The sequence below is a fragment of the Tachysurus fulvidraco genome, chromosome 14 (assembly GCF_022655615.1).
Source record: "Tachysurus fulvidraco isolate hzauxx_2018 chromosome 14, HZAU_PFXX_2.0, whole genome shotgun sequence".
Taxonomy (NCBI): domain Eukaryota; kingdom Metazoa; phylum Chordata; class Actinopteri; order Siluriformes; family Bagridae; genus Tachysurus; species Tachysurus fulvidraco.
In genome coordinates this window covers 6916695-6942437 of record NC_062531.1, presented here as the reverse complement: position 1 = coordinate 6942437, position 25743 = coordinate 6916695, and the positions used below count along the sequence as shown (strand labels likewise).

At 38.5% G+C, this 25743-nt stretch overlaps 2 protein-coding genes across 2 annotated transcripts in view; one reads left to right on the top strand and one right to left on the bottom strand.

The window, feature by feature from the left end:
* The window catches only part of cbwd (COBW domain containing), a 67033-nt gene that overhangs the window by 9609 nt on the left and 31681 nt on the right, over window positions 1–25743 (top strand). The gene's annotated exons all lie outside the window — the stretch shown is intronic.
* LOC125138504 (NACHT, LRR and PYD domains-containing protein 3-like) lies at window positions 21–12074 on the bottom strand (the record flags this gene model as incomplete). The annotated part of the gene is made up of 5 exons (XM_047799939.1): window positions 11942–12074; window positions 9924–11677; window positions 5786–5959; window positions 5501–5511; window positions 21–189 (listed from the first exon to the last, which is right to left on the bottom strand). Coding segments are annotated over exons 1-5 (2145 nt in total), but the record flags the coding sequence as incomplete, so codon positions are not given.

The following is a 25743-nucleotide window of genomic DNA, read 5'->3' as shown; positions in this document are numbered from 1 at the left end:
AGTGTGTGTGTATACCTCAATTTCTCCAGTGTACAGTGTGGATTCTTCAGTCCATCAGAGAGCAGCTTCACTCCTGAGTCCTGCAGTTTATTTCCACTCAGGCTCAGTTCTCTCAGTCTGGAGGAGTTTGAGGTGAGAACTGAGGACAGAACTCTACAGCTTTCCTCTGTCAGGTTACACTTCCACAGACTGGAAGAGAAATTATGAAATATCAGAACACTGACCTCAAACACACACACAGTCATAACACACACACTACTGTATTTACCACACAAAAGCATTGTAAATGTGTTTCTCTTAGAGTACAGGACACCACATCAACATGTTTACAGGAGTAGAAACGTCTTCATAAGTGCCACAATTTATACAATTTATCATGAGACCATTAACACATGTACATAACACACACACACACACACACACACACACACACACACACACACACAGTATTGCTGTCATTTGGTTTGGTTAGTGTTACATTGCACTGGTTTTATTGTTTTAGGAAAATACGATTGTGTTATTTTACAGTACGTGTTATTCCAGTTATATATAACAAAGTTATGTATCTAATTTCATATAGACAAAAAACCAGTTGGTGCACATCGTTCTCATACAGATGCCTCTGCATTCTGGGTGTTTGGAGTGGACCTGAGTTCAGGTGGTGTGTTTATGTGTTACTTTAATACAGTGTTGTAATGTAACGTAGTACAAATACTATGTTACTGTACTTAAGTAGAAATGTCACGTATCTGTACTTTACTTGGCTATTTAAATTTATGTCAACTTTCACTTTTACTCCACTACATTTCCTAGATAAAATGTATACTTTTACTCCGCTATATATTTCCACTAAGCATCTTTGTTACTCGATACTACAAAATCAAATCAGAAGAAATGTGTGCGACTGCAATAAGGGAGGTTTGGCAATCCTAGATTGTCACTGCACGTCGGCACACTCTACGGAGAAGCACAGACAAGCGCAGCGTGCACGCGCAGTCAGAGCCGGAGGCATTTATCTACAGTATAACGTTAATCGGCGGAAAACCGTAAAGACGGCAACCAAAAGCAGTGAAATTTCACTATTCTTATTACCAGAGTTGAGCACAAACAAAATATGAATGCAATAAAAAATAAATAACATTCATTGATTTGGTCTTTGTCTTGTGAACATTTGTTTATTAAAACCACTTATGTGGCCACCGTCGCGAGAACGAGCCACCACCACTAGGAGACGAGACTGCATCAACTTCATTGTAATTTCATTGTAACTTTTAAGCATTAAATCCTCTAAATACACGGTTAAATTATATACTGTTTGAAAGCTTAGACTCTCAGGATTTTATTAAGCCCACACACAAAGCATAATATGATTTATAGCAGTCATAGTAATTTAACCATTTGATAGCCACCTGAACTAGGTGGCGCTAGTTTATGGGGTCAGAATTGTTTCGTTATTCTGAATAAATACACTATGATCCACAAATAAATATAAAGAGTTTCACAAATATTTTTACAAATTTCACAAAAAGAAATGAAATTCACAAATAAATAAAATGGGATTTGCAAATAAAAAAATATTTATAAATTGTATTTATTTGTGAATCGCGTTCTGTGCATTTGTGGATTTGAAACATTTCTAACGTCAAGACGTGCACAAGAATCCACAAATAGGTGACTCCGCCCACCGTCTACTCCAGCCAATCGGACAACGGTCTCGTGGCGCTGACCAATCGTGGCACGGTCTACCTCAAACCAATCACGTTCTGATTTACTCGCACTATCACAGTGTAATTGTACTGCAAAATACGATTTAAAAAAAAACAAATAAAAAACATTTGTCGCAGATTCGAGCCCAATTTGGTAACCCTGTATGGATTGTAACCAGGACTAAGGGTTAGTTCAATTCTGCTTTCTTTGGAAACGATTTCAGCATCATCAATGGGTCCAGTGGTAGTGTGAAGAGCGAGTAAATCAGAACGTGATTGGCTGGAGTAGACGGTGGGCGGAGTCACCTATTTGTGGATTCTTGTGCACTTCTTGACGTTAGAAATGTTTCAAATCCACAAATGCACAGAACGCAATCCACAAATGCGTGCAGTGATTCACAAATGCACAGAACGCGATTCACAAATGAGCAGGAAGCAATTCGCAAATAAATACAATTTATAAATATTTTTTTATTTGCAAATCCCATTTTATTTATTTGTGAATTTCATTTCTTTTTGTGAAATTTGTAAAAATATTTGTGAAACGCTTTATATTTATTTGTGGATCATAGTGTATTTATTCAGAATAACGAAACAATTCTGACCCCATACTAGTTCGGGTTGTTTACTTACCTTTAAACGCAATTTCCCTTTCTTCACATTGTCACTAATCTTAATGTATTTTCCAAAATAAATGCTTGTAAAAAAATCCCCAAGAGTCCAAGGAACTGGAATATGTAAGCCTTTTAATCCAAAACGCTTTGCTCGCCTCACAAGTATTACGTTTCTGACCGAAAACTGTAAACAGCAGTTCACTTCCGTCCATTGTTTCGGCTCTCACTTCTCATTGGAAGCTTATAAAACTACACTTAGGCGTCAGATTTGTAGTCCAGGGTCTAACGAATCAAACAAGCCCTCTCATGAGCCAATCGGTGCCTGTGGTGCAGAGATAGGCAGCTAAGAAGCCAATGAGGACTCTCCATCCTTTGTGGGACACCCTCCCTTTGACTGACAATTGCTCCCTCCAGTAGTGATTTAATGTTTCGCGAGCATCATAGCTCTTTAGCCAATAAGGAGACGATTCCAACGAGATGCAACATGATACATCTGGTGAGTTCGGGCTGTGCAATGAGCATGCGCATATAAATTTTTTTCAACTTTATTGCGCAATTCTCGAACTTTTCACACTCACACCTCAGGGTGTCAGTTTACAGGCCTTTTTTTTACAGCAGGCTTCTAGGCAGAGGGGTTCTCTTTGTTATATTCTTTTTGTTGACTTTTGAACTAAGCATTCAGTCTTTTTATACAAAGTTATACGGTAAACAAATAAACAAGAAAAACATGAACGGACGGACATGTCCGCAGAAAAATATTCATATAAATTCCATTTTTGAGTCTTTTGACTTAAATTTTTTTGGTGAAAGCCAAGACATGTGGCCATGACCCTCAGTTGTTGTTTACCTCCCATCATTAAATACAGCAATGTATGTAATCAGTTTATCAGGTAAACAACTCAGACGGAAATAAAAAAACCTCCATTCTAGCCTCTGTAACTCTGTGTCAGTAAGGCCTAGAATCACTTTTGTATCAGAAACTAGAGACTCTCTTCTTTCCAATGAGACCAGGCTCACCTCTGTGTGTCAAAGTATATGGGAGCTGTACCACTTTTTAGGTGGGTATGTCATCTCCCCGTGACCCGAGTAGTTCGAATAAGTGGTAGAAGATGAATGAATGAATGAATAATCAGCGCTGCCTTACAGTCGCATTGTCCACAACGGGAGCGCAGGAGGAGATGGCGTGACTACATGTGATACAGAATAGCATGAAATACCCATTTATTAGAGAACTGCAGAATTTTTCTTAATGTACATATATCATAAAATGTCAAAGCCTGCAAATACAGTCATGAAGCAGAATCGCTACTCATCATCGGTCCTAACTATTACAGTGTTCATTACAAAACCGTCATGAAGAAGTATGTGTTCACTATAACATTTCCGTCTTAAATTTTCGCCCACAAATTAATTCTGTGATTTTGTCAAGGTGTTAACGATCAGTCTAATTGCTAGAAACATATAAATCCTCCGATGACCAGGGTATGTAATGCTTCATGATGGCACTGCTGGCACTGACACTGCTGGCACTGTCCTCACCACTCTGGGGTTCTTGGCAACCGGCTGTTTCCAGCGGGAATTGGCAGACAGCTAAATTATTTATATAAAAAAAACTATAAGTAATCCTCAACTTTGTGTCTAAAACCTTTTCGTTTATGAAATAATTCTATTGGAATCTATCATCTCACCCTATAGGTCTGGTATATCACAGCCGTCCCTGAGTGCCATAATATCTGTTGTTTTGAATGGTATACTTAATATGGGTAGTCGGAACATCAAGTTCCCCTGCACTGTGCGAGAACAGGCCGAAATTAAAATGAAATTTTGCAGCAATGTCTGGTTTCCCAAATGTATTCGGCGCAATTGACTGCGCTCATGTTGCTATAACAGCACCATCTGAAAATGAATTTGCTTATGTTAATAGAAAGCATGTGCATTCTATTAATGTGCAAATCATATGTGAGTCCAACATGACCCTCACAAACATTGTGGCACGCTGGCCTGGTTCAACACATGATTCCTTTATCTTGACACATAACAGTGTAGGGAACAGACTAAATGCAGGCGCAGTAGCTATGTGATGGCTGGCTTCTTGGTGAGTTTAACAATATTAAAAAGTAGAAAATGTAACAATTTTGATTTTAATATAATTGTAACAATGTTGCTTTTAATATGATTATAACCTGCAGGCGACAGTGGCTACCCCCTGAGACGCTGGCTCCTCACCCCATTTTTAAACACACAGAGCGCAGAGGAAAGTCATTATAACGAGGTCCACTCTCGTGCCCGCGCAGTGATTTGCATTGACTATTTATGGTTAAAAATGGGCATGTACAGGGCGGGATTTGAGGCTGGTTCACGTACGCACATCTGCGGGTGATCTGTGATTTATAAAGGGAACATTGCTTACAGGTGTGCGTACGCACGGTTTTATAAATCGGAATTTTTTTTGCCGTACGCCATTTTTGGCTTTTGTGCGTACACAAACCTTTAGTAGGGATTCTACACACAGTTTTATAAATGAGACCCCTGGTGTTTTGAAATAGGTTGTTTGTCAATTCGTTGTTATGGAAAATAATGTTGCAATGTTTTTGAAAGTGTTTGGTGTGATGGTGTTTGTCTACGTTTCATTGAGATGCTGTGAGAAGTTGGAAGTAAAGCGTGATATGATTGTTGTTAATGCGTTTGAAAGCACACAAACATGAGTGAAGCAAGTGCTGATGACGTCATGGATGGAGACAAAAGAGTAGCCAAACCCACTGTAAAGGCCTTGGAGAACCACATTGAAAGTTTGCAAAGGCAACGAAAAGGTGAATAAAATTAAAGGGTTGATTCCAAAGATAAAGAATCTGATGGCGAGATAGGAAAATGCCTCTCAGGTGCAAATGCTGTTTGAAACTCTTGTTGAACTTTGTGAAAATGCTAATAAGCTGCATGATATGTTGATTCCTTTACTTCCCGAAGATGAGCAGGAAAAACAAAATGAATGGTTTTTTAGCATCATGATATATACTGATACATTTAAAGATGCAGTTCAAAAGTGGTTGAAGATGCCAGAGGAAAATGCTATAACTGTTCAGTGTGAAACTGGTTCAACACAGGAAGAGTTTACTATTCCTCAAGCGACAGTCCAAGCTTCATCCATTGTTACATTAGATAAACTACAAGATGACATTAAACCTAATGAGCAGCTAAGAAAAAGAAAGGAGCAACTTAATCTGCAAGAAGAAATTGAAGTTGAAATGGCCAAACTGAATGTTTTAAAATCTCAGTGTGTCAAGCGATAAATCTGGACATTCAGGAGGAAAACGTTGCAACTTGGAGTCAGATCGAAGGAAAACACAGAATCTTAATGCCAGTGCTAAATCATTTGTTCCTCAAATGCCAGTAAATGTGAATAGATCAATGCACGAAGATTAGGATCCGGAGTAAGGCCTAATGGAGGAGTTGTACAACCGAGAGTACCCATACAGCCTCCAATAGGGGTGCATCATCCTTCTGGACGCCAACAGCCTCCAATAGGGGTGCATCATCCTTCTGGATGCCAACAGCCCCCAATAGGGGTGCATCATCCTTCTGGACACCAAACAGTGGAGCAAGGGACACAAGGAAATGCATTGGGTCCACATGTTGAGGTGCCTAGCAACATTTATGGTGTAATGAGTAAGCAAAATGAAATAACAACACTCTTGTTAAAACAGCAATGTTTGTCATCCTTACCCAAAAGAGATCTGAAAGTGTTTGAAGGTGATCCTTTTCAGTATCATGCATTCAAAAGAGCTCTCATGAACAGTGTTGAGAGTAAGACTGATAACTACAGTGATTGCCTGTATTACCTTGAACAATATACTGTTGGTCCCCCAAGGGATTTAGTACAAAGTTGTCAGCATATTGACCCACTCAGGGGATATATGAGAGCCAAAGATTTGTTGCATGAACATTTTGGAAATGAAGAGAAAATTGCATCTGCTTATATGAATAAAGCTCTGTCATGGCCTCAGATTAAAGCTGAGGATATTAATGCTTTACAAGAATACAGTCTTTTCCTTAGAGGATGTGGTAATGTTATGGAGGAGGTACAATATATGTGTGAGTTTGACATGCCAGCCAATATGATGATTATTATAAAGAAACTCCCTTACAGACTTCGGGATAAATGGAGAACAATGGCTTGTGAATTACAAGAAAGACACAACCTCCGAGTTACCTTCATTGATATTGTTGACTTTATAGAGCATCAAGTCAAAGTGTTAATGGACCCAGTGTTTTGGAAATATACAGGATGATCCTGTAGTAATGAATAAGGATGTGAAAAGAAGTAAATTTCTTTCTCGTCCTGGAATAAGATACTTGTCAATTGCAACTGTCGAACAAGCAATGACATTGTACCAGGAACTTGTATCCATATGTGCCAAAGGTGGATTCAGGCTAACAAAGTGGATGAGCAACAGACAGGAAAAGACTTGAATATTGATCAGGAATCTCCATTAGTTGAGAGAGTGTTGGGTATGCAGTGGGGCATTCAGTCTGACACATTCAAGTTCAAGATTGTAATCAAAGACAGACCTATGACTCGAAGAGGAATTACTGTCCATGATTAGCTCTGTCTATGATCTTTTGGGAATTGTGAGCCCTGTACTATTGTCTGCTAAGAAAATATTGCAAGACCTCTGCAAAGGAAACTTAGGGTGGGACGATGTCTTGCCTGAATTAGTTGTTCAAAAATGGAAATGCTGGCTTCAAGAACTTCATCTTCTGGAAAGCTTTGAGCTTACAAGAGGTTTAAAACCTCCAAACTTTGGTGACATCACCTTTGCACAGTTGCACCATTTTTCAGATGCAAGCAAGGATGGCTATGGAACTGTGACATATTTGCTAACACGCAATATGCATTCTCTAGTACATTGTGCTTTTATTATGGGAAAGTCAAGAGCAGCCCCAATGAAGTCTGTTACCATCCCACGTATGGAGCTCATTGCTGCTACGATGGCAAGCCGTATGGATGTTATATGGAAGAAGGAATTACATCTGCAGCTTCAGGATTCTGTTTTGTGGACAGATAGTGCTTTTGTTCTCAAATACATCAAAAACAAGACTTCAAAATTCAAAATTTTTGTAGCCAATCGGCTTCACAAGGGTTCACAAGCTTCACAGTGGAGATACGTAGATACAGCAAGCAATTCAGCTGATGTTGCTTCTAGAGGATCGACTGCTAAAGTCTTTCTCAAAGACAGGACATGGACATCAGGTCCTGCCTTTCTTCTTCATTCTGAAAGTGAATGGCCTGCCAATCTGAATGACCTTGGAAAGCTTGAAGTGGATGACCCTGAGGTCAAGAAAGGTATTGAGATTAACTCTGTGCAGCTTCATGAAGAGGATGACAAGCTTGAACGTTTTATTAATCACTTCTCTTCTTGGTTCCATTTGAAAAGGGCAATGGCTTGGATTTTAAGATTTAAGAAACTGCTCTTATCTCTTAGTCAGAAGAGGAAACAACTGAGACTTGCTTCAGCTCATTCTGTTGGACAACAAGGAAATTCTTTGGAAAAGGAAATGGAGATTTTCAAAGGTCAACTTGAAAAATCTTATCTCTCACCAGAAGAACTAGAGACAGCTGAGTTGGAGATTATTAGACTCTCACAAGAAAATTGGTTTCCTGATGAGCTTGCTTATCTAAAAAGAGGGGAAAGTGTAAAGAAAGGTAGCCACATTTATTGACTTTGTCCTATGCTTAATGATGTTTTGAGGGGTGGTGGTAGATTAAGTAGGGCATCAATGCCTGAAGAATCCAAGCATCCAGTCATTCTAGCAAAGAATTCTCACATTTCTGATATTCTCCTGAGACACGTACATGAAGAAGTAGGACATTGTGGTTGTAATCATATGTTGTCTAAATTACGACGACAATATTGGATTACAGGTGCAAGTACAGCAATAAGAAGTGTACTATCTAATTGTGTCATATGTTGAAGACTGAATTCACTTCTAGGATGCCAACAGATGACAGACCTACCATCATTGGATTATTTTGGACCTTTCGAGGTAAAAAGTAGAAGTGTGGTGAAAAGATTTTTACCTGTTTAAGCCATACAGGCTATACATATTGAAGTGGCACCCTCCTTGGACACAAATTCATTTATAAACGCACTTCAATGTTTCATTGCAAGACGTGGTCAAGTCAAAGAACAGCCTCCAATCATGTTAAACCCCCCACCCCACCCCCCAACGACTGAATCACATTATGGAGGGACCTGGGAAAGGTTAATTTGATCTGTACGGAAAGTTTTGAATTCCATTTGAAAGCTGCAGAATTTGGATGAGAGTTTGCAAACGGTTCTTTGTGAAGTTGAATCTATTATCAATGGTCAATCACCAAAGCATCCACTGATCCAAATGACCTAGAAGCATTAACACCAAACCACTTGTTGATTTTGAGAACTTTACCATCGTTATCACCAGGTGAATTCAAAAAGGAAGATGTTTATGCTCGTAAACGTTGGAGACAGGTCCAGTACATGTCAGACTTGCTCGGGAAGAGATGGGTCCTGGAGTACTTACCGCAGCTTCAAGAACGTTAGAAATGGTCAAGAGTCAAACGCAACTTTAAACCAGGAGACATAGTGCTCATAGTGGACAATATAGCACCTCGAAACTCCTGGCTTATTGGACGCATAATTCAAACATTTCCAGATAGAAGAGGATTTGTGCGTCATGTGAAAGTTAAAACTAAAAAATAACTGTCTGGAAAGGCCAATAACTAAGGTCTGTCTTTTACAAGAAGCAGAAGATGGATAATTTTGCTGTTGCTTGAATTTTTTTGACTTTTGATGACTGACATTTCAAAATATGAACAATTTTTTCTGCCTGACTTTTTCAGGATTATTTTTTTTCTTTCTCTTTTGAAAGAAGAAATGGCCATTATATGATGTTAATGCATTATTGTTGATTGATTTCATGTCTAATTTATGGAGATGTAATTATTACTTGAGAATAATTAGGGGCTGGAATGAAAGCGACATGAAAGAGTTAAATTAATGTCACGTGAGTATGGTGGAGGGTCACGGGATTACCTGGGAATAGGAATATTAGTCACCTGTTCACTTAGTGTGGTGGAGAGAGGGGGTGAGTCAGGATGATGTATTCTTTGTTGACCATACTCATATACACAACTTTTGAAAGAAGAAATATCTGTCTGTGCAATAAAAATGGACTATTAACAGCTGTTTGCCTCACTGATACTTCATATGCGTCGCAAATGCATTGAGTTCCTGCTTCAGCCTCTCGGCGGTTTTTAACAACGCAAGATAGCCGCTACAATTCTAAAAGGTAACTTTCACTTCTACCAAAGTCTTTTTCTAGTACGGTACTTGTACTTTTACTCAAATATTGCTTTCTAGTACTTTATACAACACTGCTTTAATAACATGTTAATGTATAAAGTGATATAATTATCTGTACATTTAACAGAAGTTTGTATAAAGACAAGTAAATTAACAATAAGCAAGCATTAATTCAAACAGTGCAGTTCAGTAAAATAATAAACCATAATATAAAACATTTTTAAATAAAATACTCACAAAGCTTTTCTGGAGGCTTTGACCACTGGCAGCAGCCTCAGAAGACATTCATCTGATGGATCATATTTCCTCAAATCAAACTCATCCAGCTCCTGTTCTGAGTTCAGTAACACAAACACCAGAGCTGACCACTGAGCAGGAGAGAGACTGGTTCCACTGAGAAGTCTGTAACCGACACCTTTCATGTAAGTTTGTACTTCCTGCACTAGAGAATGATCATTCAGTTCATTTAGACAGTGGAACAGATTGATGGATTTCTCTGGAGAAGGATTCTCCCTGATCTTCACCTTGATGTAATCCACTGTTTCCTGTTTGCTGTGAGAGCTACTTCCTGTCTGTGGCATTAAGTCTCGTAAGAGAGTCTGATTGGACTCCAGTGAGAGACCCAGAAGAAAGCGGAGGAACATGTCCAGGTGTCCAATCTCACTCTGTAAGGCCTTGTCCACTGCACTCCTGAGGAGATCAGAAATGGTTGGAGTTCTGAAGAAAATTAAAATTCCAGTGCTTTTCTCCACAAGCACATTTGTCTTTTCAAAAATAAAGCTTAAATATACGTATAAAGCGGCCAGAAACTCCTGAACACTCAGATGGACAAAGCTGAACACCTTCCCCAGGTGAAGCCCAAACTCCTCTCTGAAGATCTGGGTACACACTCCTGAATACACTGACACTTCTCTAACATCAATGCCACACTCTCTCAGGTCTTCCTCATAGAAGATCAGGTTTCCTTTCTCCAGCTGATGGAAAGCCAGTTTTCCCAGTGCCAGGATACTCTCTCTGGTCTGCTGAGGATCAGGGTCACATTTCTGATGGTACTTTTGATCCTTGTGTTTGATCTGAAAGATCAGGAAGTGTGTGAACATTTGAGTCAGAGTCTTGGGGATCTCTCGACTTTCTGCTTCACCCAACATTCTCTCTAGAACAGTGGCTGAGATCCAGCAGAAGACTGGGATGTGGCACATGATGTAGAGGCTTCTTGAAGACTTCAGGTGTCTGATGATTTTATTAGCCAGGATCTGATCACTGATCCTCTTCCTGAAGTACTCCTCTTTCTGTGGATCACTGAAGCCTCGTACCTCTGTTACATGGTCAACACATTCAGAAGGTATCTGATTGGCTGCTCCTGGTCGGGAGGTTATCCAGAGGAGAGCAGAGGGAAGCAGATTCCCCTTGATGAGGTTTGTCAGTAGTACATCTACTGAGGCTGACTCTGTCACATCAAGCAGTAGCTCATTGTTCTGGAAATTTAGAGGAAGTCGACACTCATCCAGACCATCAAAGATGAACAGGACTTTGTAATAATCACAGTTAATCATTGCTAGTTTTCTGATTTCTGGGAAAAAGTGATAAAGAAAATTCATCAGACTGAGATTTTGCTGCTTCATCAGATTCAGCTCTCTAAAGGGAAGTGGGAACATGAAGGTGACATCCTGATTTGCTTCTCCTTCAGCCCAGTCCAGAATGAACTTCTGCACAGAGACTGTTTTTCCAATTCCTGCTATTCCTTTAGTCAGCACAGTTCTGATGGACTTGTCTTTAAAGAGATCATTACATTGGATGGGTGTCTCCTGTGTTGCTGGTCTCCTGGACACTGTCTCAATCTGTCTCACCTCGTGTTCATTATTGACGTCTCCACTCCAACACTCTGTGATGTAAATCTCAGTGTAGATCTCGTTCAGAAGTGCTGAGCTTCCATGTTGTGAGATTCCTTCATTAATTCTTTTAAACTTCTCTCTCAGCTTGGACTTCAACTTTGGCTGATATACAGGACCTATAGACTCTAATAAACAAAGTAATAACACGTTTTAAAAAAAATAGCACAATATAAAATGTAAATTTATTCCAGTTGATGCTGTTCATTCCTAATTGATGTATTAAATATTACTGAAGGAACAGAACCACTGTACAGAATAACCACAAATCTGGACAACAGACAGAACATAAAATCAGCAGATGTACATGGAACTAAAATTAAAACTAAAAGTCTTTATATCTAAAACTATTTTGAACCTGATGGAATAAAGTCATGACTCAGAGCTCTTACTGTTGTGCAGTGTGTTAGCGAGATCTGTGTGGTTCATGTTATTTAGGACATGCAGTGTGATCTTCAGTGCTCCCTCTCTGACACTGGGCAGATCCTTCTCGTCCTCCACCTCCCTCTCAGTGCCTGCTGGGTAATCAGGACTCAGGAGCTTCTTAAACCTCTTCAGCTCATTCTTTAAAAGAGTGATGACTTTGTGTTCCAGCTCCTGGTCATAAACACAGGAGTGAGAGATGTTATTTTATTTTTCTCCTTTAATGTCCATAAAAGCTTGTATTATTAATCATTTCACCTTCAATTAAGGAGGGTCACACACACACACACACACACACACACACACACACACACACACACACACACACACACACACACACACACACACACACACACACACACACACACACACACACACACACACACACACACACACACACACACACACACACACACACACACACACACACCTTGAATATGGAGTCCAACTGATTTCTGCTGATATTTGATTTCATCTTTTCTTGTCTGTGAACGAATAAAAGTCATCCTTTAATTTTGTCTGTATATTTATAGCTGCACATCACACCTGATAAACACAGAGGCAAATATTTAACACTATCGTCTTAAAACTATACACTAATTTTAGTATTTCATCACTCACACTAACATGTTTACAATGTGAAAGAATATAAATAAATTAATAAAATATTTAATTATGAGCCGAGTGAGAACATTGGTGTAAGCCACCTCACAACACTGACCTCAGATCAGTAAAAGTGTCTTTGTCTCTGAAGTTTATATTTATGGGATCCATTGACTGGTCACTCTTCATGGACAAACAGCTGGGTTCTGGCAAGTCTGATCTCTTTTCCTCCATCATTCTACAACACAGATATTATTAGAGATGTAAATTAAGGGAATTGTTCATGATAATATCACACAGATATATAAACAGATTGATTGTGTATTGAATTTGAATCTTCTAATCAATCTTAGTCTGGTAAGCAGTGACTAAAATAATTAGTTATAAACTAATGTAACACAAATATGTATCACACTTTGGAAAATATAATGGAGTGTAAGGAAAGGAAAGTTAAACACTATTTTATGAAGTAATTCTACGTTAAGGATAGAATATTGTCACAATTCCCCACCTTGTTCTCCAGCAGTTCATGCCTGCATGTGATCATTTACTTTGTCTTGTCCCTTGTTATTAATTGTCTTCTGATTGTTCTCACATGCTTTCCACTTTGATTTATCCATGTGACGATGTTTTATTGTGTGGCATGCCTTCGCCATAAACTATCAGTGCTGTAGGTTTGTGATAGAAGACACTAGACACTAATTTATTATAAATAAAATACTCACATAAACCCAAAGTTCATGCATATGCTCTGTGTCCTTGCTAACAGTCATTACTGTTACCTATTTCTCTTTGCCTGGTTAAGATTTTTATTGTGCCCGTCAATGTTTATTGCCATATGCCCATCCAAAGGTTTGACCGTTACCTGTTTTTGACCTCGAATTTGCCTCAAGATTTGGATTTGTTTGCATGCTTTCTCAATAACATTATTGTATACCTGATATTGCATCCATCCCTGCTGCCTGACAGAATTCTTTGCCTGTCAATGAATACATCAGGAAACCTGAATTGCCATCACCACGAGCACTAGTACCACAATAAGTTCCATGTTAGCCCCCTAGATGGGACCCTATCTATCTGCTTCCTCACTTATTGCACAACCTTACAAATATGCAGGTGATTCTGTAAAGTCTAAAGGCTTCACACTGCAAGGTTCATTCTACTTAAGCCAAGAAGGACTAGTAAACCAGGATTGCTCAATTCATCTACCTGCTAATTGATATAGTGTTAACCTGGGCCACAGCCATTTGGTCCCAGTTAGCTTAGGACAGATGAGAACTGGGGTGTCCCATCACCATGGACAAAAACAATGATGAGTTCCTGAAACAGGGGAGCAGGGCTCAACCTCACCAGCAGACTGAGAGGATAGGGTGCAGATGAGGACTTGCAAAGATCACCCAGGACTAAATCAAGTCACTACCAACAACCTTCTTCAGAGGTGATGGATGGAAAGCAGCTTAAACTCCACCTCTGACCACTTTGAATAATGCATCATGTCATATGGTTTATTTGTTGTTTTAAACCATCAAGCCATGATAGGCAAATTCATCACTGCCTACACTGACAAAACTTTGACCAATTCTCCAAATTAAGAAACTTCTTGCTTGGTCTGTGAAAATTAATTTTCTGCTCCATGTTAAAGGGGAGTCATGTGAACATTATGTGTGATGAATCCCATTCCAAGGTCAGCAACTGAACAGAAAGTATGTTCATGGACCAAAACCAGTGTTGTAATGTAACAGAGTAAAAATACTTCGCTACTGTACTTAAGTAGAAATTTCACGTATCTTTACTTCGCTATTTAAATTTGTGTCAACTTTCACTTTTACTCCACTATATTTCCTAGATAAAATGTATACTTTTACTCCGCTATATTTCCACTAAGCATCTTCGTTACTCGTTACTACAAAATAAAATCAGAAAAAATGCAAAAAGGGAGTTTTGGCTAATTACTGCTCCTAGATTGCATTAAGCAGCTCCGCACGCTCTATTTCAGCATAATGTTTCCAAAAGGAGGCGGAAGTACAACTGAAACCGCCATGGAAGCACTTGCTGGAGGACCCCCCGTTATCATAAAGCAGGGGTGGCCAACCAGTCAGAGATCAAGAGCCACATTTTTTACTGTGTTACCGCAAAGAGCCACATCATGGGCACACATAATCATCACCTTTTTCTTCCCTGCCATTTTGAGAGCGGACTTGACACCAATTGTTTACTCAAATGATCTTGCTCCTACTGGGAAACTTTGAGGTATTTTCATCCCGCTCACATGCGCACATTCCTACCGGATGAAGTGCCTCATGCCTACCAAAAATCACAGAATTTTTACTTTTTACTTCAAAATACTTAAGTACATTAAATATAAGAAAATTACTTTGATACTTAAGTACAGTAAATATCAGATACTTTAAGACTTTTACTTGAGTAATATTCTAAAAGGCAACTTTCACTTCTACCAAAGTCTTTTTCTAGTACGATACTTGTACTTTTACTCAAGTATTGCTTTCTAGTACTTTATACAACACTGATACAAACAAAGTCATGGCCATCATCACTAACTGGCCTGTTCTCAGCACTGTTAAGGAGCTTCAAAGATTCCTTGGATTTGTAAGCTGTTATAGGAGGTTCAGCAGGGGTTTTAGCACCATAGACTTATCCCTATCCTCACCGAGCAATAAGAAACAAAAGAAGCTGAAGTGGAACACCTCAGAAAACTAAGGATTAAATGCCCACCTTGGCCACTGTACCTGTAAGTAAAAACTGATTCCTCCAAGCTTTTCCTGTCACACAGAAGCTTAAACACTGTGGCCGTTCTCAAGCTGAAGGCAACTACTGTATGACATTTGCCACAAGGAACTCCTTACAGTGCTACTAGCCCTGAAATTATAGTGCCATTGGCTGGAGGGGGCCCTTAATCAAGACCACACACCTGCTGTGCACTCATAGAACACTTTATTAGGAGGACAAATTCTACATGGCATGTTTTCCACAAGATGTTGGACACATTCCCAACATCAGATCAAGTGTTTTTGTCTCTGAAACTTCTGTTTAAATATAAGTGCAGTCCTGTTCATTCTGTTTTTGTTAGTGAGAAAAGAAATAAAACACATCACTACACTGACCTCAGATCAGAATAAGTGTCTTTGTGTCTGAAGTTAGCTATGGGATCCATTGACTGGTCACTCTTCATGGACACACAGCTGGGTTCTGGTGATTCTGATTTCTTTCCCTCCATCTTTCCCTACAGACTGATTGTATATTGCATTTTCATAAACACAGAAAATCTTAAACAATCTTAGTTTAATAAGCAGTAAGTAAAATAATACTGACTGTATAATAATAAAACAAATTAATCCAATACAAAAGTGCTGTGGAAAATATAATGGAGTGTGAGAAAAGAAAAGTTAAATGAAATGATTGTAAATACCAACAATTCAGAAGTAAGAAACATTTGTGTAACATTAAATGTCCTGTTGGTTTTAGATCATTTACTTCAATCCCTGGATCAGCTCAGAGTTTACTTACAGAAACACCTCAACATTCAGCTTAAAACAGATAGAGTTCCTTAATCTTCAAAATCAAATCTTACAAATCTTATAATCTTATCAAAACTACAGAGATCTATAATTTATTTAAAATCTGTGTGTAAAAATTCTAAATTGTAAAGATGGGAACACTTGTTTTTACCTGATGATATTGAAATTAATACAAAATAATAATAATAATAATAATAATAATAATAATAATAATAATAATAATAATAATAATCCTCCAAAACAAACAAACCATTCTAAAAAATAGAACATGTCTCGATATTTTAGTTTGATTTCTATTTGATCAGTGTTTTTCATGTAGACTCGAAATTCTGCCGTTTAAAGAGTCTCCACTGAAAACACTGGAACAGGAAGATCAGTTCTGTTCTTATTATTCACTTTAATATCATCTGTTCCTTTACTTTTGGTCAACTAAACATTGGGTGTCTGAGTCCAAAGGGGTTCTAAGATTTTGAACACATCTAAAAGTAAACATTAGTAACTGAAAGCTGAGTCTCGCTTAACCTTTAACTCCTTTCTTATATAAAAACAGATGATGTCACAACACATTCCACTGACTCAGTAAAATAAAATTAAACCTAGGTACCATGTTCTCAGTTATTGAACACATGTATACGCTGAAATTCTGATCTCTCATTTCACTTTAATCATTTGATCTCAAACCCAAATGTCTTCAGTGTAAAACATGAACAATATAATTATTCAAAGTTTAAACACTTTCAGTTATGATAAAGCTTTAGATTTAAATATTTACTGTTTTACTCCTGAAACGTCGTATTTTTTCACTGCGACACAAAACGGAGGCGACGTGTTTACTTTCACTACACCGTGTGACGGTATTGGTGGGGAGGCGAGTCACAATTATCTTTTTTTTTAAACAAGCTTACATAAGTTCTAGAGTGCTTGAACCGGTTTTATACTGAAAAAAAAGTGTATGTGACTGCAATTGAACGTGTCATGGACAGATTAAACATAACAGACTAAACGTTCACTGTAAATCTTAATTCATAACAGTAGGCAATTTATTAACATTTATTAACTGAAATACAACAACAACCTATCCAAAACTGAATACAGGGTTTAGAGACACAACAAATAAATAAATAAATAAATAAATAAATAAATAAATAAATAAATAAATAAATAAATAGTAGCAGATGAGCTCAATAATTTAATAAACACCTTCCAATTGGACATGGGACATGAGACGAGGAGTGATTGACCCATTGCTGTCTGCCTCAAAGGAAGATGTATAGTGTTTAAAAAGCCAAAACACACAATATATACACTATTAAAGTGTCTTGAAATTCATAAAACACTGTTCAACAATTGTAATATTAGTCTATATCATAAACCTAAACAGTGAATAAAACCTAATATTAAATGAACAGAAACAGGAAATAATTCAAGGAGATGGAGATGGTTGCCTTGGAGAAGGCCACCGCATTTCAACCAGCGAATTCTGAGATTACAGATAAAACATGCTGTTAGTTCCATTGTAACATGACTCACCTCGTTCTGGCTGTGGAGGGTGAAGAGTTCAGTGGTGTTCTTGATTGGCCCACTGCTTTTTACAGCTCCACCTTGCACTTTCATTTACTTGAACTCTAATTTACCAGGACATTTGTATATTTAGACTTTGCCAACCATAAGTGACCAGGGTGAAGTGCTACCCTGCCAAGTAATAGTGGAGTTTCTCGATGGCCCACTTTACTGCCAGGGCTTCTTGTTTGACCACTGCATAAATCTTCTTGACAGGAGTCAGTTTTCTAGATATGCCCCTAGCCCTGTTTTGGATGAATCTGTGTGGAGGGTGATAGGGAGCCTGAAGTCGGGGTTGCTCAGGACAGGGCGGCTGGTGAGGGCTTCTTTGAGCTGGAGGAATGCCTGCTCAGTTTCGCTGGACCTCTGCACCTGGTCTGGCTGACATTTCTGTCTTAGGACTGAAAGGGGGAAGCAATAGAGAATAAGTTATTGACGGTATTAGTATCCCAAAAACCGAGAGAGGCACGTACCTGCTTCTTGGTGGTAGGCTGTGGATATTCTCTGATGACCTCTACCATTTTCTCAGCAGCATCTTGACCAATGAAGTATCCCAGTTACTGTGCCTCGGTCAGCCACTGCTGACACTTGAGGTGGTTTGCCATCAGTCCGGCTTTCCAGAGGCCTCCCAGAACCTCCCTGAATTGCAACAGATGGTTGGCCCATCTAGAGGAGTGGATGATGACATCATCAAGATAAGCTGCTGCAAAGGGCCGATAGAGCCGGTGGACGAGCGCAAGGTGCAGAACGTTGCGGGCACCCCATGTAGGCCAAACTGAAGAACCAGGCACTGCCAGTGGCTGCCAGGGGTACTTGCCAGTACCCCAGATTGAGCATTGTTGAGCATGGAGACAAACCAGGCCTTCCCTAGGCATTCCATGCGGCCAGCTACCTGATGGAGGAGGTAGCAATTGAATTCCGAGATCTGGTTCAGAATTGGGATTTGACTTGATTTGACTTGGGAAGTTGTTTTAAGGGCAGATGGACTCATTGGGCCTGGGCCTCACCACAGTAGAGCTGGATAACAGGCTGGCAGAATCCTCAATAATCCCTTGCTTCAGCATGAGTTACAATTCTTCCTCTATAGCATAGGTCACTAACAGGCGGACCGCGGTCCGGGTCCGGACCCAGAAGCTGTCCAATACGGACCCGGACCTAGAGCCAAAACAAAAGGTTATGATTTAAAACTTGACAGGGCGCTTCTATTTTAAACGGCGCACTTGATACCACTTAGCCAATCAAATCTGTGCATTCCTGAAGTAAACATGGCGACTCAACAGCGCAAGACAGATGAGAGAGAATTAGAGTAAAGTTACACATGAAAGAAAGATAGCAATAAATGTACAAAACAAAGGGAGAGAAACAGACGAGTGAGACAGAGAAAGAAAGAATAAAGAACAAATGACGCTCTCCAAAAAAAGAAAAGTGGACAGCGAAAACATTTACTCCAGAATGGACAGACTCATTCTGTTCACACTTCACACTAAACCAGTGTGTCTCATATGTTCAGAAACCGTGGCACTTATTAAAAGTGGCAATGTGAAACGCCATTATGAGACAAAACATAAAGTTTTGGCAAACCATGTTTGGCTCTACATACAACTGTGAGGCAGCTTTCCCTACAATGAACATAATTAAAACTAAATATGGTTCCTGGCTCACTAAGGAGCATCTCCACATGTGTATGAGAATGGCCCTGACTCCATTTAAGCCCATTTTTAACATCCTGCCAAGCCAAGCTAGAGCTCAGTTCTCTCACTGAGATATAAAAGGGAAACAATATTTAAACATACACAATTTTCACATTTTATTTATTTTCTCCTATTTTGAAATGTAGCCCTACTTTTATTTATTTAATGAGAGAACATTATACATATCTACAATCATACATATGTTCTGTTCTTTGTTAAGTGACAATAAATATTGTCAAAAGGTTTTTGAATTGTACTGAATTTATTTGATTTGACGGTCAGGTATTGATTGCTTGCAGATGTTAAAATATATAGGCTACTTAAATATATATTACACTAACCAGTTAGAGATTATGATCTTCCGGACCTTTGCTTCAAGACATTTTCTCTTACTGGACCTCTTTAAATTTTAGTTGAATACCTCTGCTCTATAGAATGTCAATGGGCTGTATGGCCGCTGTCGAACCACCATCCCAGGAGTGGTGATCATGCCTGACTAGCTGTGTGTGATCGGGCACAGATGAGAAGACATCAGCATTCTGGTCAATGAGCTGTGTAAGGTCCTGCTGCTGAGCTGGCATGAGATCATCCTCCCTCTTCACCAGGGCATACTGTTGAGGATCTGTGAGTGTATAAGCAAAGGCAGATACAGCCAGGGTCGACACAAACCACTTTGCGATAAAGATGCATGTCTGAACAGTTAAAAGCATATAAGCTACCCTGGGGTACAAATCTGATAACTCACCCAATAATGAATTGGATTCACAAGGCACCAAGCAGGAGACACTTTTCGTATTTACTTTGCTTCTCTAATCTTTATACAGATAATTCTCCTAAAACCAGAGCATGTTTATTACAGTAGATCTGCCCCCTTCTAATAGGACTTCTGAATGGGATACAGTGTGTACACAAACCCTAACCACCAATAAATTCATTATCCACAGTTATCCGCAGACCATATCTAAGCACATGAATATAATATGATATGCTTCACCTGTACTGTATTTTGTTTGCCTTCACATTTTGATACATATATTTTGGGACGTTCCCAATGTGCAAAGATTTTGGGAGATAGTGCTCAAATGTTTTGTACAAAGTTAATAGGATTCAATTTATTGTATCCTAAATAAGGAGGTAGAAAAAGTCTGGTTAGATGCAGTGGTGTAGTCTACGCAGGTATACGCCGTATACCCACTAGGAAAGGCCAAGTATTTCCATATACCCACTTAAAAAGCATGAGAATACGTAACAATTTCGTTTTGTGACAGAACTTCCATTCATAAAATTAACCCCATCTGTGTTGGACAATTGGGGCTTCCGTGGCATGTGTCCTGATCTGACGTCACCTACCAAGGAGGAAAAGGAGTTGCTTGGCAGTGTTTTTTGGCGCAAATTTGAAATTAACTAACTAATGTAAAAGAAGATATGAAACGAAAGCAGACTCAAACTACACTCTGAGTGTTTTCGGAAGCCTGCGCCTAAAGCCACAGCAGCTTCGGGTGACATTTCACCCACAGCCCGAGTACAAATGTATTTGCAAAGCTTTGTAAACTACCAGTTCATTCAGTTCATAATATTCTGCAATGAAAGAGTGTTGGTGAGAAAACTGAACAAATGTTTATCGTTCACTCTTAAATGTACATTGGAAATTGACAGCTGATAAAACCTGTGCTCCAGGTCCCATATTCATTTATAATATTTAAGGCTAAATGTAGCTCTTAAAGGTAAAGTTCACCCAAAAATGAAAATTGTGTTATTTTTCAAAATATCATCTTTTGTGTTAATCAGAAGAAAGAAACTCATTCAGTTTTGGAACAAATTGAGGGTGAGGAAATAACACAATTTTCATTTTTGGGTGAACTATACCTTTAAGAGCTACATTTAGCCCTAAATGTTATATGAATATGGGACCTGGAGCACAGGTTTTATCAGCTGACTGTCTTTAGTTGCTTATAATAAATTGGAATGTTGATAACACATAAGCAGTCTTTAATAATGCTCTAAATTACATGTAGATGCATGTTTTATGCATTAGTGAGTGTGGTGGTGCCTATGGGGTGTTGCTCTAGGATGGGTGCATATGAGGCGGGGGGGGGGGCACAGTATACTCACTACAAAAAACTAGACTACACCACTGGTTAGATGTCATGACACCTCATGTCATTTCAGCACAGGCTACACTTTTTACTGGGATAAACCAGTAACTTTATCTTTGTGGAAGAACAGTCTACAGTTAGGGGGATCCTGGTTGTTTAATCTGCTGCTTTAACTTCTGCTGTTATAAATACCATTTTGTTGTGTATCTATGTATTTATTTTGGCTTAACATGTCTCAAATATTTATCTCCGGGTACGCCGCTTTCCTCCCCCGGTCCAAAGACATGCATGGTAGGTTGATTGGCATCTCTAGCAAAATGTGTGTGTGTGCCCTGCGATGGGTTGGCACTCCTTCCAGGGTGTATCCTGCCTTGATGCCCAATGACGCCTGAGATAGGCACAGGCTCCCCGTGACCCGAGTAGTTTGGATAAGCGGTAGAAAATGAGAGTGAATGAATGAATGAATGAATGAATGAATGTCTCAAATATATATATTCCTATAAAAGTCTTGTAGTGTCTTGGGTTGGGTGAGGGAATGTGGCGTTTATGGGGGCAATGCTTGTAAGATAAGTTTCTTTTTCTGTTATTTCTGCTTTCTTAGAAATGAAAAAGAAAAAAAAAACCACAAGGTTACAGGTCACATGCAGCCAATATAATAGTAGATGCATTTCTATCTAGAGTAGAAAACAGCTCAGATCATGATTCTGCTTTGATCCAGAATTTTCAGGTTTACTTGAAGTCTGAATTGAGCTGAGCTGAGAGCTGAGATCACGGAAGAGAGTATAAAAAGAACATAGTATGAGTGACTGAATAGCAAAATTATTTCAAGAATACTGAGGCTAACTGGTAGTATTTATAAAGAAGAAAGATATAGTATTCTGTCCTAGATATTTGCCGCCCTGATCAACAAAGGACGTCAACAGAACCAGATGTGGTACTTAACATATTTACTGATGGTTTGATGAGTTTGTTATGTAGTGCCTGGACTCCTGTTTATCAGAACAAAAGAGAAAGAGTGTCTAGGCCAAAACAAGACAAAATCGTAAAGAAGGTCATAAACAAATTGTCACACAGTCAGCCCAGTGCAGAGTGTGCCAAGATATATTCAGAATATATCACAAAAATCATGAAATATGTGCAACAACAGCTGAAAGTTAAACAGAGATTTGGATGCGCCTACCATCAGCAATCACAGGGCATCTTGGAAAGGTATTATGTGCTATTACAAAATGTAATGAAAGCACATATGCAATATCTGACTGCAATAGAAAGCTATCTATTTGCAGGAAACAGATAAGGAATTGAAGGAAGAGGAGACAAACTGTTGGATTGTTCAAGGCAACCAGGTGTTTCTCAGAGTGTTCATGCGATATGGGAAGAAGCCTTAGGTCATGAATGGTATAAATGGGCACAATTCACAGCAGAAAAAAAAACCAGGAAAAATGTTTATAATGCACAATAAAAGCTTCTTGACTTGACTATTGTCTTGCCATGCTTCTAGTAAAATTTCACAAAGAGTTCTAAACTATGGTCAGAAGATGGCGCTACAGGATAAGCTTTTAGTGAAAATTTATAATCAGGTAAAACTTTCAGTGACAGAACAAATTCATTCAACTCTATAGAGAAAAGGTCTCAAAAGAAGCAAATGCAATTTATTAAAGTTTTTATTTAAGTATTATTAAAGTGCAATTTATTATTCTATGATTTGTGGTGCTCCTGACATTTTTTATATCGACCAGATGTGATCAATCTATCCAGGATCAAGTCATAGCAGCCAATCCATCAACACCGTTGCTAAGGCTCTGTATTTTCTTTTAATTTGTTCTAGGAAGCAGAAGTTGAATACTTCATGTCATACTACAAAGCCAGCAGACTCAATCAGCTCTTCTGCCATAAAGAATGTTTTTGGCAATCATTTTTATTATACACCTTATTATAACTCATCTGTGTGTGATAGATGAAAACAATACTGCAGAACCATCTATACATACCCTTTGTCATATACTGTATATGTTGTACATATTGTTCACGGTAATCATTGTTAACATTCCTACCCAATAATAAATACAAGGTACATTTGCCTCAACATTCAACATATACATTTTTAAAGTGTAGATAGAATATAATGTTGAAACATTGAAGAGAAGGATGACACTTACCGTGCTCAAATTGCTGGAGCTGATTAGAACTCTTCGTTCGTGCAGCATGCTTGCATACAGATGAAGCATATTGTTTACATCTACTGCTATAAAATAGTCCGTCATGTTTCTCTAAAACAAAAACAAATATCAGTTTCATTTACTAAAATAATAATGGTAATGAGCTAAACTTATCACACAGGAAGGGAATTTCTGCAGGGTTGATACTTGCACCTGTATACACACCAATTCTCATAAAACAAAACTCAAAAGTGATTTTGTGTGTGGCATGCAGTGTGCATTGTTCAACAGTGTCTGGTGTGCAGTTCCTTTTGTATATGGTAAATAGGTTTTTGGTGTTTATTTTATCTTTATATTTCACATAACTTACATTTTCAGGTATACTTGGCAGCTCGCTTGGATCAGGCACAGTGAAGCAGGCATGCTAGATATTGAAAAGAAGCAAGAAATTAATCAAAAATTTGTAAGCATTTTTGTATTGGTTTACAATCCTGTAAACTTTTGTATTGTTTCATGTCCTCATGGTATAGATTTTTATTCTATAGCCCAAAAGGTGACCGAGTGAACATTTTGAAGTCTGTACAATCTTTGGCTATTGATCTAAAAAATACCTTAATTTTAAGTCAGCTTGAAAATGAAAACCAGCTTCTCAGTGTATGTATTTTATTTTGTAATATAAAAAAATTGGGAAATCAAATGGGGTGATGCAAGGAAAAACACTTTCAATCAAGAGGAACATAATGGCTTGTCTAGACTTTGACAAAAAAACACTTTGATGATCATCAAGCCTTTTTTACACACAGTCATACTCTCTCAAACAAACCACCAGAATTTTCTGATAATCTCCTTCTCATACAGTATCAAATCTTAGTGGATTGATTATGTAAAAGATTGTGGGTTTGTTTGTGTGTGAGAGAAAGAGATTTACTAAAGTTTCTCTCACACAATATCAAATTATGACCATGCAGAGAAACGTTAATTTCGTGTGAGAAAGTATGATTGCATGTAAAAGAGGTTTTGTGTGTTACAGATCATGTGTTTTTGATATTATGCGCAAGTAATTCGATAGTTTGAGAGCTAAAATTTGAAATGTGTCTGTAACAGCATCTCATACACAGATACTAAAACACTTAATGTGTTTTTGGATTTGTTAATGTGTATTCGGATTTGTTAATGTGTATTCGGTTTTGTTAATGTGTATTTGGAATTGTTAATGTGCATTTGGAATTGCTAATGTGTATTCGGATTTGTTGTTTTGTTTTTGCATTTGTTGCTTTGTTTTCGGATTTGTTAATGTGTTTTGCACTTCTTGGCCACCGTACATTAGAGACAAAAACCACGGCCAGAATCTAGAAGGGTTGGTTTTGGATGTGCTGGAGAGCAACAACTCTAAATCCAAATTATTGTCATAGTGCTACAGTGGAGCAGCTGTAATGGCACTGAAGCTAAATGGAGTACAGGCTCACATAAAAGACCCTCCCCAGGCCCTCTTTGTGCAGACTTTCATCCTAGGGATGTCCAGGGAGCATTAAAAAATTAAAGAACACAAGCTATTTTTTTTTTTTTTTTAACATTTTTTACTTGTTCTCCTAAAAGCACCAAATTACTGGATAAGTTTTGCCAAAGATGGCTGCTGCACGTTATACAGGTAAGGTGTAATTGTAATGCCAAGCTGGTGTGCATTGTCCATGACAAAAGAGTTGAGCTGGTTGAGCTTTTCCAGCACATCCTTGACAATGCTGAAGATTTTGACAGGGAAACTGTACACTGTGTTGAAATGGAGCAAGCTAAATTTAAGGACAGCCAAGCACACTGCACGGAGCCAGATACACTCTCCCATTGCAGAGAGCTTTACGTGGCTGTAATCAACACAAGTACTTGCACAACTTTGGAACAGATTTGAAGTTCACAAAAGAGTGATATTTGCTGGATTGCTGGGTTTTGAGGAGACATTTCCAGAAGCAGAGTGCAGGAGTTTGATGGAGAATATAGTTCAGTTTGACCAGACTCAAAGCTGAGCTCAAAGTCATATATAACATATATACTGTATATATGAACTTAAATAATGGAAAATTTCACAGTAAAAGTACAAGTGATTTCCTGCCTTTTCTAAGGAGGATAGACAT